The 13,301-nt window shown below is 62.6% G+C and overlaps 4 protein-coding genes across 4 annotated transcripts; 2 read left to right on the forward strand and 2 right to left on the reverse strand.

Annotated features, from left to right (window-relative positions):
* Positions 1-1,085: 1,085 nt before the first annotated feature.
* AMSG_04564 (uncharacterized protein) lies at positions 1,086-4,540 on the reverse strand. Its single transcript, XM_013902785.1, has one exon. It carries the CDS (start codon positions 4,021-4,023, stop codon positions 1,096-1,098), a length of 2,928 nt encoding a protein of 975 aa, XP_013758239.1. The 5' UTR covers positions 4,024-4,540; the 3' UTR covers positions 1,086-1,095.
* Positions 4,541-8,000: 3,460 nt separating this feature from the next.
* Positions 8,001-8,534, forward strand: AMSG_04565 (uncharacterized protein; the record flags this gene model as incomplete). Its single annotated transcript, XM_013902786.1, has 1 exon — positions 8,001-8,534. One exon carries the CDS (start codon positions 8,001-8,003, stop codon positions 8,532-8,534), a length of 534 nt encoding a protein of 177 aa, XP_013758240.1.
* Positions 8,535-8,567: 33 nt separating this feature from the next.
* Positions 8,568-10,260, reverse strand: AMSG_04566 (FAD/FMN-dependent dehydrogenase; the record flags this gene model as incomplete). The annotated part of the gene is made up of 1 exon (XM_013902787.1): positions 8,568-10,260. The coding sequence occupies exon 1, from the start codon at positions 10,251-10,253 to the stop codon at positions 8,568-8,570; it is 1,686 nt and encodes a 561-aa protein (XP_013758241.1). The 5' UTR covers positions 10,254-10,260.
* Positions 10,261-10,372: 112 nt separating this feature from the next.
* AMSG_04567 (uncharacterized protein) lies at positions 10,373-12,975 on the forward strand (the record flags this gene model as incomplete). Its single annotated transcript, XM_013902788.1, has 2 exons — positions 10,373-10,440; positions 10,523-12,975. The coding sequence occupies exons 1-2, from the start codon at positions 10,428-10,430 to the stop codon at positions 12,973-12,975; spliced, it is 2,466 nt and encodes an 821-aa protein (XP_013758242.1). The 5' UTR covers positions 10,373-10,427.
* Positions 12,976-13,301: the final 326 nt, after the last annotated feature.

The raw sequence follows: 13,301 nt of genomic DNA on the forward strand, positions 1-13,301 counted from the left end.
GCTCATTTCCGCGTCGGCTTCTTTTGCCTAGGTGGTTGAGCACGCCCTCGACCGCCCGACCCCGCACACAACCCCCATCACACTCATTGCAAGATATGGCCAATCTGATTTCACTACTACCCTACTACACGCCCACACTACCTCCTTGCACAATCTCCAATCCATAGCTGCAGTATTCCAGAATCCGAGTTCTGCCACCTCAGGCCCAAGTTGTTGGCCCTGTGTCCCTTCGATGCTGCTCACCCCCCCGCCGCGGGCCCATCTCCGACCCCCACTCCCCACCATCCCCACCCACAACCACCACACCTACACCACACCTGCCTACCATCCCTACAACCTCACCCATCCAATCCCTGCCCGCGTGGACGTACCTCAGCCGACACCAGCCCGTCAACAGCATCGCTGCCGGCCGCCTGCTGCCTGCCGCTGACCGCCGCCGCCGACCAGCGTCATCCGCCGCCCACCCCAGCCTTGGCCGCTCTGTCGATCGATTTCCATCCTCCGCCCGCCAACCCCTCAACCCCCCTACCGCGCTTAATACACAAGCTAGCGCCCCACCAAACGCACCACAACGAAGCTACAGCCACATAATACAAGACATCCCCCAACCCCACCCCCTTGGGCAGCGGTAGCGCGTGCACGGCGAGGTCTTACCTCGGGCCCGGCCATGGGTCGGGTGCGGGGTGGCCATGGACGGCGCGGTCGTGGAGCGGCCATGGGTGGGGTAGGGGCTGGCCATGTTCGCAAAAATGTGGAGACGTACATGGGTGTGAGGGAGAATGTAGTACAAGGAGGTTACATAGTGTGTTGTGGCGGTGCTAGAAGAGGGTGTGCCGACTGAGACCCGCCGATTGAGAGAGTTCTCGCCACAGGCGCCAAATGCCCAAACATCGGCGCCCGCTGCAAGCAGCGCCATGGTTACGAGGATCGGCAAGCCGAAGGCGCACGACATCGATATAGCCCATGCTAGATGCTGCCCGGACGGTGTCGTTCTCATGGGAACAAGTCAACGCGGTCATCGGTGAGGACGGGAGCAACACGCCTCCCTTCTCGCTCACGACGCCGTCGACCCAACCACCAGCTGCCAGGTCACTACTACATATTGTTAATTTTGTCCGCAATATCCAGTGTGCTCTGGCCCATCTGCGGATCGAGCCGCATGAGGCATCCGAGGGCATCCACAGCACGAGGCCTGTCGCCGAGCAAGAAAAGAGCCCAGCAGAGCGCGTTCTGGCACATAACACACTTCGCGACGACGATCGAGTCCTCGCTAGCTTCGCAGACGGAAAAGGCGTGCGCGGCGTGGTCGGCAGCTTTGGAAAGCCACTGCTTGTACAGCGAGCATGAGGACTCACCCTCCACCGCGTTGCGACGGCGATACTTCTGCGCTGCGCGCCGATACGCCTTGGAGACGAGAACGTGATGGACAACGGTGAGCAGATCACTGCCAAAAGGGTCGAACACCTTCCCCAGTTCGCGTACAAACCTGACAATCTCCTTATCTACCTCTCCGCCGCGCTCGAGGGCGGCGCAGAGCTCACATACAGCGAGCCCAGTGTTGTCCTTACACCCGCGAAGGATGTTGCCAGAGATGCTGATTAGCAAATTGCGCTCCTGGGTGGCCCCAAGCAGCGAAAGGAGGTTGCCAGCATTGCTCAACACAGTGTCGACGTCACGGAGCACCAATTTGCTCCTGTTGTTGTTGTTGTCCAACACGAGGGGCATGCCGAACTTCTTGAGCACGAGACGAGCTACGGTCGGGTGAATAAACACAAAGCCATGCTGGCTTCGACGGAGCAGCCGCATGGTTGTTCTCTCGTGGATGATGAGCGGCATCGGTGGGACAGGGCGATGGTCCTCGGGTCGGGTGTTTTGGTTGTGCGCAAGGATTTCCCCCTGCTTCGACCGCAACGCGACATACCGGTGCGAATTCTGCACTACAATGAAAGGAGTAGCTGCCTCGAAGTCCGACACAGAGAAGAGCTCTATAAACGCCATGACCGCCAGCGGATCGAGAGACTGGGAATCATCTTTGAGCGTCCCATTCACCAGATGTGAGACCGAGGCCACCTCGCCGTACACGGCGGCGAGGAAGAACAGACACATCTCCGCCGTTGCCGACTTCGCCCTCCACTCTCCACGCCGTGTGCTGATCGCCTCTTCGTGCTGAGGGTATCCGAGTAACAGGAGGTTGCAAAGTGTCTTGTACTCCGTCTTGGACAGCCGCGAGCTCACCATGACAGAGCAAACATCATGACGCACATGAAGCGGACCAACGACGTCAACCGTCGTACAGCGGTTCACAATCGACTCGGAGAGCTTCGTGCCGTCGGCAAACACGATGACGTCCTTCTCCTTGACAAGCCTTGCAACAAAAGCATCCAACTCGCACATGTTTGCAGAGTTCGTGGCGTAGAGGACCACGGTGTTGCTGCAGGTAGTCAGCTCAAGAGCGGCCAGCATGGCAGCCGTCGTTGCTCCGGCGCCACGCACGTCTCCATAAACGACAACCTCGCGTGACGACGTCACTGCTGACACAATGCTGGCGACAACGTCGCGGCAAATGACGGCGGTACGTGCCATACTCCTGGCCTTCACCGTCCGGTCGTCTATATGAGAGAGGCATGCCTCCCAAGGAATGGTGCCGGCCTCGGCGGCGGTGCGGATGGCGTCCACACGGTCGTCAGAGCTCACATTGCTCTGATGGCCGACGCTGTTGACGACCACCACACCGGTCGGAGCCTCCTCGTAGAAATAGTGAGGCTGCTCAGACGTGCCGGGGTGCGACAAGTCAGCGAGGAGAGCAGTACCGATACAGGGAAGGGGCGACGTGGCTGAGACGACATGAGCATGCTTCGCGCTCGCTTCGTTGCGCGCGAGGACAACAACTCTAACACCTCCAAGAGTACCGAGCAAGGCGCAAAGCGCCGCCAAGTCATCAAAAAGCACATCAGTGCTCGACTCCTCGTCCACCACCACGATGGCCGTGACAGCCATGCCTTCCTCCACCCAGTCGAGCACATCAGCAAGCGCGCCGCTCGGATCGTCGCATACGTGAAAGCCGGGCTCGATAGCAAACTCAATATCGAACCCGGCGAGCGGGTTATAGACGCCGTCATCGTCGTCATTCGGCTCCGAGCCAATGCGCATATTGACGGTCGAATTGAGCACTGACTGAATCCTGCTCTCAAACGCCATTGGCCGGTGCCGCCACCACAAGGCCATCGGCGGGAGGGTAGAACACTCGCTGCCATCGAAAAGTGTCGCGCCGACACTGGCAGAAAAGTACGGGACGCTAAACGCACGTGTAGCTGGTGAATAGTGGACGAGGAGCTCGACTACAACGGAGCCGGGAACGTCAGTCAGCGTCTTCATCCGCACCTGGATGGCGCCAGGGACGATCGGCGGAAACACACCCAGAAGGAAACGGTCCAGCTCACTGCAGATCTTCTTCAGCCGCGTCGTCGGCTTTGCCAGCTTCACGCCAGGCACGCTACCATCGTCCGCGACGCCGACACGGAGGACAGCCGTGCCCGCCCCATCGCCACGCAGTAGCGCCGCGTTGAGGAAGCGAAGGACGTAGTTGCGGCAATGACCCACAATCGAGTTGACTGCATTGCCCACCTCCACATTCTCGCTCCCGACCGTCTTCCATTCCTCCGTCTCTCCCTCCTCACTGGCTTCGTTGCGCACATCCTCAGCACGGCACGCCTGCACTGGGTCCACTCGAGTCACAATCCAACCGTTCTTGTCCAACGAGATCCGATCCTTCGTTGTCTTGTTAAGCCACGACTGCGGGGGATACGCTCCAGGGCCAGCCCCTTCCATCATTTTCCTCCACAGACTGAAAGAAATGGGCGTGTCTTCACGCCCAGAGATGGTCCCTGGAGTCGCTGCCGCAATCACACACGGCGCCTTGCCCGACACATGCACAATGACCGTCGCGTCGTTGCAATCCTGCACACGCACACGCACACACGTGCGCTTGTACTCCCCCTCAGTCTGCTCGCTTGCAAACGCCATGGGCGAGTCGCCTGACTCCACACACCGAAGCTTCCCCTTGAGCCATCGCTCAAAGCCGTCCCCCCAAGCAGTGACTGCGTCTTGTCCATCACGTTCTTCACGACAATGACGGCACCCTCCTCCTCCTCCTCCTCGCGCGAGTTGCAAATGGCAATCAGCAGGGGAATAATCGCGCTCTTTGTCTGCTCCGCCATAAAGTCGAGTTCAGCCACCACCTTCCCAGGCATGTGCGGCGACGACAGGTCTTGAGCATGACCATGACATGTGGCAGCCATGGTAAAGCTGTCCACCGCTGCCCACCACTGTCTACCGCTGAAGAGAAATGATCCTATGTCCGGGACGGTTGACCACTGTCTGTGACACAGCCGTTAATGACAGGATGATACTGACAGTCGTTGCTGACTCTCGGGTACATGAGCGCCATCGATAGCTCGCGTACACCGATATCAAGGTAAGAATTAGGCGCCCAGAGCCGCCCACCGTCGTCGCGCATCGCCGTCAAAAGGGTGGGCGGGTGGGTTCCCGCTCCGCCGGAGCCGACTGTGTCGACGCCATAGGAGCCCCTGCGTGATAAGGTGTCAGCCGCTGCGCTTCGCTCAGCCAACCGCGAGTGTTAGCGACTGCTGTAGTAGTCCGTATCAACAGTTGCGAATGCCTTCAATGCTGTACTACTTCGAGCGTGAAATCGGCGCGGTTTTGACTCCGCGACGACTTCCGGTCGACCCAAATGGAACCTCGTTGCCTGGCAACGAGTCGGAGCGGTAGCAATCTGCCCCCATCGCGGCGGTATGCCATTGCCGACGCGATCGTTGCCGATGCCGTACTACTGTGCGGCTTGTGTCGGCAGCTCTGTGAGGTACCCTGCCAGCCGCATTGTCTCGCCGGGACGCAAGTCCTGCACGCTCACCACCTTGTTCTCGTCCGCCTCGCGCGCGCTTCGCACGTGGACATGGCGGATGACGTAGGTGAGCGGGACTGTCGGCGGGCTCGTGCCGCCCGCCTGATCGCGCCGGGTCTTGATACCCGAGATGACGTACGGACCCTCGAACTTGAAATTCTTGAGCGCCCGCGGACCGCGCCTCGAGCCCTCGGGCGTCCGCCACCACACCTCGTCGCCGATCTTGAAAGCCTTGGTCTGGCGGGACGCGGCGTTGAGGCCGCCGCCCGCGATCTCCTGGGCCCGCCGCGCCTCGGCCACCGCGGCCCGCCGCATCGCCACCGTCAACTCATGGCGCGTGCCGGGCGGGTCCGCGCCCTTGAAGAGCGCGTACGGAGTGGAGACCACCGAGTGGCCCGGCCGGCGATCGTACTCGCGCGGCGTCTTGTTGTATTCGGCGACCATTCTCTTGATGACCGCAAACCACGAGTTGGGCGAGTCAGTCAGCGGCTTGTTCCATCCGGCGGCCATGGTGGTACGCTTGATGTTCTGCACATGCTTCTCCGCCATCCCATTTCCTTGGGGGTGGCCCTTGGCCGCCGCGGTGATGAGGATCGTGCGATCCTGCTGCGTCGCCCAGCGCTTCACCTCCGCCGACATGAAGCTCTTCTCGCGATCGGCGTGGATGTGGTCGGGGCCAGGGAGGCCTGCGGCGCGGCGCGGGGCGCCTTGCGCCGGCTGCTGCGGCGTCTGCACATTCTCGAGGTCGAAGAGACCCTCCAGGACGTCGATGACCGCGCGCGCCGTGCGATCCGCAAGCAGCCCCACCATGGTGTAGCCGGAGAACGTGTCGACGGCAACCAGTACCCAGTGCTTGTCCTGGTTCTCGCCCCACATGAAGGGACCGACATTGTCGATCGACCACCGCTGGTTCGGCGCGTCGACCCCTGCAGTCACAGCTGCTCCAGGTGCGCCGTGCATCGTGCGGTATGGCTTGGACGCTAAGCACCCGGCGCACCCGTCTGCTACAAGTTGCGCCCACTTGTGGATGTGTTGAATGTCCCAGCCTCGGGCCTTGGCCCGGCGCACCATCGCGTCACGGCCGAGATGGTGCTGCGCGTGGTCCTCCTGAAGCTTTTGGATGTTGCGCAGAATCGCGTGTGGCGGCACGGGACCGAGCGTCCACTCGCCAGTGAACGTTCGCGGGCCCTGGTGCGGGCCTGCTGTTGCCCGCGATTGGGTGCGTCGCGTGCCTGGCGCCGCAGATGTCGGTGTCGCCTCGGCCTCCGACTCGTCGTCGTCCGAGTCGAAAGTCAGCGTTGCGAGGAGCGACTCAAGGCGCGAGTTGTCGCACGTCTCCGTCTGACTGCGCGTTGTCACTGGCGCTGCCACCGACCGTGCGATGCGCCGCTCGACGCCAGAATCCTCCTCCGCCGCCATGGCTTCCCACTCCGGGTCCGGGCGGTGGAGGACAAGGCGCGAGAGGGCATCGGTGCCGCCGTTGCTCGTTCCGGGCACGTGCACCACGTCGCATGCAAACGAGCGGATGAAAGCCAGCCAGTGCGCTCGCTTTCTGCCTGGGGGTGGATCCTCGCTCTCGATCATGCCTTGGACGGCCCGCGAGTCAGTCTGGAGCTCAAAGCGGCGGCCGTCGAGGTAAGGCTCAAACTTTGTGAGAGCATGGACCACTGCTGCGAGCTCCTTGTCGGGCACACCGGCCGAGAGCTCGCGCTGCGCAAAGGCGCGTGCTGCGTATGCGACAGTGCGTGACGTGCCATCGGCGTCGCGCGCCGACAGTACGGCTCCGACCGCGCGTACCGACGCATCGGTGGCCACCACTGCCGTTACGCCCTCGCGCTGCGGGCCCAGCGCGCGGGCCATCACGCGGTTCCACACGGACGGCGCGTTGACCCATCCCATGGACATCGCGACGAACTCGTACAGCTCGCCCGTATCGAGCGAGAAAGCCATCTTTGCCCGGTCTTCTTCCCGGAGCATGACCTGATGGAACGCCTTGTCGAAGTCGATGCGCGTCCAGTACCTCCGCTTGCCGGCCGTGTCGAGCACCGAGCGCACCGAAAGCTTCTCGTTGTACTCCTTCACGCAGCGCTTGTTCAACTCGCGCGCATCCTGCACGACGCGCATAGAGCCCGGAAGCGGGTTCCCTTCGTCGTCGTATTGTGTCTCCTTACCGGCTTTTTTGACAAGGAAGACAGGGAGCGACCACGGGTGTGAGTCGATCGTACGCTCTGAGTCGGGGACGCGCCTCAGGTAGCCGGCTGCCTCGAGGGCGTCGAGTTCGGCCTGGAGGATCTGACGTTCATGTGCCGAGCGCGGACGGCTCGCACGCCAGAACGGCTCCGCCCCGTCCATGAGCATGACCGCTGCCTCGGCCAGCGGGGTGAACCGGCGTGGCGTCGTGCCGAGCACTAGGGCGGGGTAAGCGCTGAGCGCGCGAAGAATGCGCGCTCGCTGCTCGCGCGTCACGTCCTTGCCGAACGTCACGTCGCCCTCGGTGACTGTCTTCTGCCTGTCCTTTGCCGGCGCTGCCACGGCTGCCGTGAGGTTGATGCCTGTGTGCATCGGGATGCGGATAGCGTCACGCGACTCGGCTGTGATCACCAGCGTGTTCTCGTGCGCAACCGGGTACGCGTGTTCGTCGTTGAGGAAGCGCCACCCGAGGATAAAGTCTGCCACCATGTCTGGCACCACGAGCGCCCGGGTCAGGAACATGTGCTTGTTTCCCGACGCATCGGTGAGCTCGAGAGGGAGGGTAGCGGCCCCGATGATGAGGAGCGTTCGTTTGTCGATATCCACAGTCGAACGCTCCAGCGCCGACAGGTTGCCCTCGATCTCAAGGCCAAGCGTGTACGCCGTCTGCAACGAGATGAGCGAGAACGTGCTTCCGGAGTCGATGAGCGCGTCGGCGCTGTAGAAGCCGAGCGGGCCGGAGAGACGCGCCGTCACCCACTGGTTGGGTTCGTCATCGTCGCGCTGTGAAAACGCCCCAAACGACTCGTCCGAGTCACGTGCCGCACGGCCAACAGCCCAGGCCCAGGCCCAACCGCCGCACACCACACTCCTCTTCCTGTTGCTCGACATGCGTCTCGCTCTTGTTGTTGCAGCTGCTGTCTGCGTGCTCTCTCTGGCCGTCTCTGCCCGCCCGCTCGCCTCCACGCCCGAGGAGGACGTCCTCCACTTCCTCGAGGGTCTTGTCGAGGGCCTCGGCCACGACGTCAACGTCTCCGACTGCCAACCTGCTGCCACCAAGACGCTGCAGGACTTTGACACCGGCATTGTCGACCTCGAGAACGGATTCCGCCACAAGTCGGTCAAGGACATCTACGACGGCTTTGAGGCCCTCGGTTCCGCCTTCCACGAGCTCGGCATCGCCTTTGAGGATTGCGGCGAGGAGTACGCTGCCATCGCCAAGGACATCAAAAAAATCGCTACCGAGCTCGCTGAGCCCGACGGTGTCATCCGCGTCGTCGTCGAGGAAGTCATCAACATCTTTGTTCACGAGAAGCAGATCGTTGACGACGTCCGCGACCTCATTGCTGCCTGGAAGGCCGGCCAGTACTACCAGGCCGGCGTCGCTCTTGGCGAGATCGCCGGCATTCTCCTTGAGGACTGAGCCCACCGCCTCTCAAGTAATACACATTTCTTGTCACATGCGGAGCGTGCCTGTTGCCCAGAGCACCGACGCGATGCTGCCGACCACCCCGAGATGAAGGAGCATCCACGGCAGCCAAAGGGTCTCCAACCGCTGCGGCCCAGCTCCTCCTTCTGCATGCTCGGCATCGAGCGCATCAAACGCTTCGAGCTCGGCGTCAATACCAGCGTCAGCGGCCGCAATGTCGTCGGCGCTCAGCCGAATCCATGTCCGGCTGTGAGTTGGCAAGACGTTGTGGTTGCCGTGCCAAAAGTTGTGCATGTCGACCTCGTTCTTGATGGCTGCCAGCCGCCCGCTTGGCCCACTCCGCCATCGAGCACCGGACTCGTCACCGTCGGTGTTGGCGTATCCTTGCGGTGCCTCCCGGTTGTATGCCACCGTTTCTGCATGCTGTGCAACGCGATGTGCCCAGGCTCGTGCAGCCCCAGAGAGCTTGTCGCTCTCGGCACTCTCCTCCCACGTCGCGATGCCGTGCATCTCCAGCCCAGCTGACCGCAGCGGCCATGCCGTCTCGCCGTCGGCGACTCGCGCCACTGCGCCACCAAGCGGCACGAGCTCGATCGACGCGGTGGCGCCAACCAAATATTGGGCTGCAGTGCTGGCCAGCTCGGCGAGACCAGTTGCAAAAGCGTCAGCGCTCGCCGTCACACAGCCTGTGTCGAGGAACGTCGACGCCGACCAACGGTAGTGCTTGCCGTGCGGGTTGCCGGCATCAAACATCGCGTTGAGCTCTCGCGGCGAGACCACCGTGTCAAGCGTCAGCTCGCCGCCGAGCTCGATCAGCGCACCAACATACCGCCCGAGACTCGCCGAGGCAAGCCCGCGAGCGGCCACGCCGTCGTCCATGCAGCCGATGGCAACGAGGACCACGCCCTGTGAGAGCACAAACGTGTATGGCACAACAGTGTCTGGCGCCGCCTCTGACGAGTGCGGGTCGACCCAGCCAGCAACAAGCCGAAGCACGCCCGCAAGCGACTCCATCGGCAGCGTAACCATGACGAGACCAGCCTTGCCCAGCTGCACCGTCGAAAATGCAAACTGGGTGACAATGCCAAAGTTGCCGCCGCCGCCTTGCAGCGCCCACAGCAGTTCGTCGCGAGGTATCTCCGGCTCGGTCTCGTCGCCGGTATGCTCCAGCACGCCAAGGCCGACGACATCGCCACCGACGAGCACCATCTGCGCGCCCACGATAGCATCAGCGGTCAGTCCCGCGCGGCGTGCAAGCCATCCAACACCGCCGCCCAATGCAAGACCACCCACTCCGGTGTGAGAGATGAGGCCAGCCGGAACGGTCACCCCATGCGGCTCCAACACACGATCAACATCCGCCCATGTAGCCCCGCCGCCGACAAGCACCGTGCCCGGCCCTGAACTTCCGATCTTCACATCCACCAGCTCGCGCAGATCAATACACACGCTTCCTTCGGCCACACACAGTCCGCGCACCGAGTGCCCGCCTCCGCGGACAGTCACTGCCACGCCCAGCGACCACAGCGCGCTGACCACCGCCGCCACCTCGTCTGCAGACTGCGGCACCACCACGCACGCCGGCCTCACATCCACTGCCGCATTCCAAACTCGCCGGTAGCCATCATACTCGCTTCCATGTGCCGTCACCACCTTGCATCCCGTCTCATGTAGCTTCCGTAGCACTCTCTCCGCCAGCTCAGCCTCTGCCATGCCGAACTCTGTCAGGTGTTGTCGGCTGGCAGGGCGCAGCGACCATGACCCAGGAGCCGGTCCCCAAGCCCGTCACGTCCTCACGCCCACACACACACACACATACACACACACTCGACCTCAAACTCAACCACACACGCACATACGCATATACATCACATCACACTGCGCTGCATGTCGGAACCAGGTACGGCCTCTCTCTCCTTCTCCTCACCGCTCGCTTTCCATACACTGCCGCTCAGACTCACGCACAGGGCGTGGGAGAACAGACGGCGACCATGGACCGCCGCCGCTGCCGCCGCTGGCAGCCAAGGAGCAGAACCTACACTCGCGACTGGATGCTATGGAAGCAGACATGGAGCACATCCTAGCTCTTGTTGAGGGCTCGGGAAAGCTTCCTGCTTCGCCTCCTCAGTCCAAGGCTGCTGACCCGCCTACCGTCACCGCGAATGATTCCGACGACGAGTTTGCTGCTGCCTTTGGCGAGGGCTTCTCGGACGACGACAGCAGCCAGAATGGCGACCAGGATGGCGACCAGGATGGCGACCAAAGTGGGGACCAAGGTGGCGACCAAGATGGCGACCAGGATAGCGACCAGGATGGCGACCAAGGTCGGGTCCAAGGTGGCGACCAAGATGGCGACCAGGATAGCGACCAGGATGGCGACCAAGGTCGGGTCCAAGGTGGCGACCAAGATGGCGACCAGGATAGCGACAAAGGTGGCGACCAAGATGGTGAAGACGACCTAGGCAAGGTGTACAGCGACAACGACGTCGGCAATGTAGGCAGTGAAGACGACGAAGTGATCCGCATCGACGATCACAAGCCTGACCTTCCGTCTTCTCCCCATCCTGTGGCTGACCCTCCTATTGAGGTCGGTGGTGACGACGATGACGATCTGTTTGAAGCTGCTTTTGGTGACGACTTTGACTCTGCTGTCGAGACAGGCTCCGCCCCCAACCCAGGCACCGGCCCGTCTGCAGACGCCAACGCCGACGCCGACACCGACGCCGATGCCGAAGCTGCCGGGGCAATGTTTGCCTCCGCGTTTGAAGCGTCGGTCGTTGACACCCCGACCCGCAAGATGCAGATCTCCATCGACCGCAAGCGTAGCAGCGAAAAGATGGACTCAATCCTGGCTTCGTTCGACGAGGCCTTTCCCTCGCCCACACCCTCTATCCACGAGACCCAGGCCTGGCCAGCATCGCCTGTTGCCGGCGCCACTGAAGCCACTGGCAACGATGACGGCTTTGGTGCCAATGACGGCTTTGGCGCCGCCTTTGATGCCGCCTTTGACGACTTTGACCTCGATACCACACCCGACGCCAAGGGCAAGAAGGGCAAGGGCAAGAGCAAGAGCAAGCTGCAAAACACCGCATCGATTGACTCGCTGTTGCAGAACCTTGACGACGATGACGCTGCACATGACGACGACGACGACGGTCTCGACGAGACTTGGGCGCCCGAGCGCGACGGCAGCGCCTCCTCTGATGGCGGCGACGTCATCGACGACGGCGTCGACCCGCTTGCCGCCCTCCTCTCCACCATGGAAGACGACCGCGAACTTGATGCCGCCCTTGACAAGGGCAAGGACGAGGCCGACTCCGTATCTGGTCCAGACACGCCGGCGGCGGCCCAGCCGGAGCCGATCTCGCTCGCCAGCACGCCACGCAGCGAGAAGACGGTGGTTAAGGTTCCTGCTGCGCTCATCGACGCCTATGCTCACATGCAGGACTCGGCGCGCAAGACCATGGCCGCCGCCAAAGACCTCTACCTCCGCGACTTGGAGCGCTACGAGAAGCTTGGTGACCAGGTTCCGGCCATCAAGCTCATCAAGCCCAAGACGTATGCACACCGACTGGCTCTGGCGCTGCGGTCGTGCGGCAAGTCGGCCCGGTTCGTGGCCAAGACCAAGGGCGCAGCCATCTCGCTCAAGTTTCTCGAGTCGGACAAGCGCCTCGGCAAGTTCAACGAGAACAACACCAAGCTTGTCCGTGTTGTCCGCCGCATGGTCGTCAAGGCTGCCGGCGACGAAACCTACGACCACATGTCGCCCGCCCTCGACACCCTGGCCTCGGCCGTCGACGCTTACGCCACCACTGTCTCGGCCTTTATCGCCTCGGCCGGCGGCGCAACCGTCACCCCGATGGACGCCACCACGGAAGCCCACACCCACGCCGTGGTCGACGTCGCCAACGCCTACACCTCCGTCCTCAACTCGGCCGAGCTCGCCTGGTCGCTCGACGAGTCCCATGTTGTGCCCAAGCTCCTCTCGCTCGCCGAGGCGCACGCCGGCGCCGCTCCCGGTGCCCCTGTTCCCCGGCTCCCGCACAACGCCGACGACGTCTCGTCATCTAACTCGGCCGACGCCAACGCCGATGCCGACGCCGGTAACGACGCCGCCGACGATCAGGACCCACAGGCCCAAGCCGGAAATGACGTCCCGCTCGAGACCCTGGCCTCGCCTAACACCCGCCGCCGTCGCCGACCCAAGTCGTCCCGTCACTCCCGCCCTCTGCGCCGTGACTCGGACGCCTACTCGGCCTCCGCCTCGTGCGACGACAACCCCAAGGCCGCCGCCGATCTTTCTGATGCCTCTTCTGTCGCCTCCTCCGTCTCGGCGGGCAACGCAGCTCCCAACACCACTTCCGCCAACACCGCTGCCGCCACCACTCCTGCTAGTGGCAGCAATGGCGGTGGTGGCTGCTGCATCATCCTCTGATCCTCACCTAAACTCCCGCCCAATCCCTCGCCCGCCCGCCACCGCCGGTCCGCCACCGCCGGTCTGCCCCTGCCGGTCCGCCCCCGCGCCCGCCGCAGACAAGCAGCCACCCCACCCCCCCCGCCAACCACCTCCACCCCTGCCTCCCCCATCCGATTGATCTCAAAGCGGAATTTGTCGAACTTAAAATGGTCACTGATGGCATATATCCCCAGCCCTTTTCGTAGCGAGTATCTCGCCTAATTCCCTTTATAAATAACAACCTATTTCATACATAGTGTAGGGCGATTTACCTCATCTCATTTTTAGAATGGCTGTCTGCTCCT

This window comes from Thecamonas trahens, assembly GCF_000142905.1.
Source record: "Thecamonas trahens ATCC 50062 unplaced genomic scaffold supercont1.20, whole genome shotgun sequence".
NCBI classification, from domain to species: Eukaryota; order Apusomonadida; family Apusomonadidae; genus Thecamonas; species Thecamonas trahens.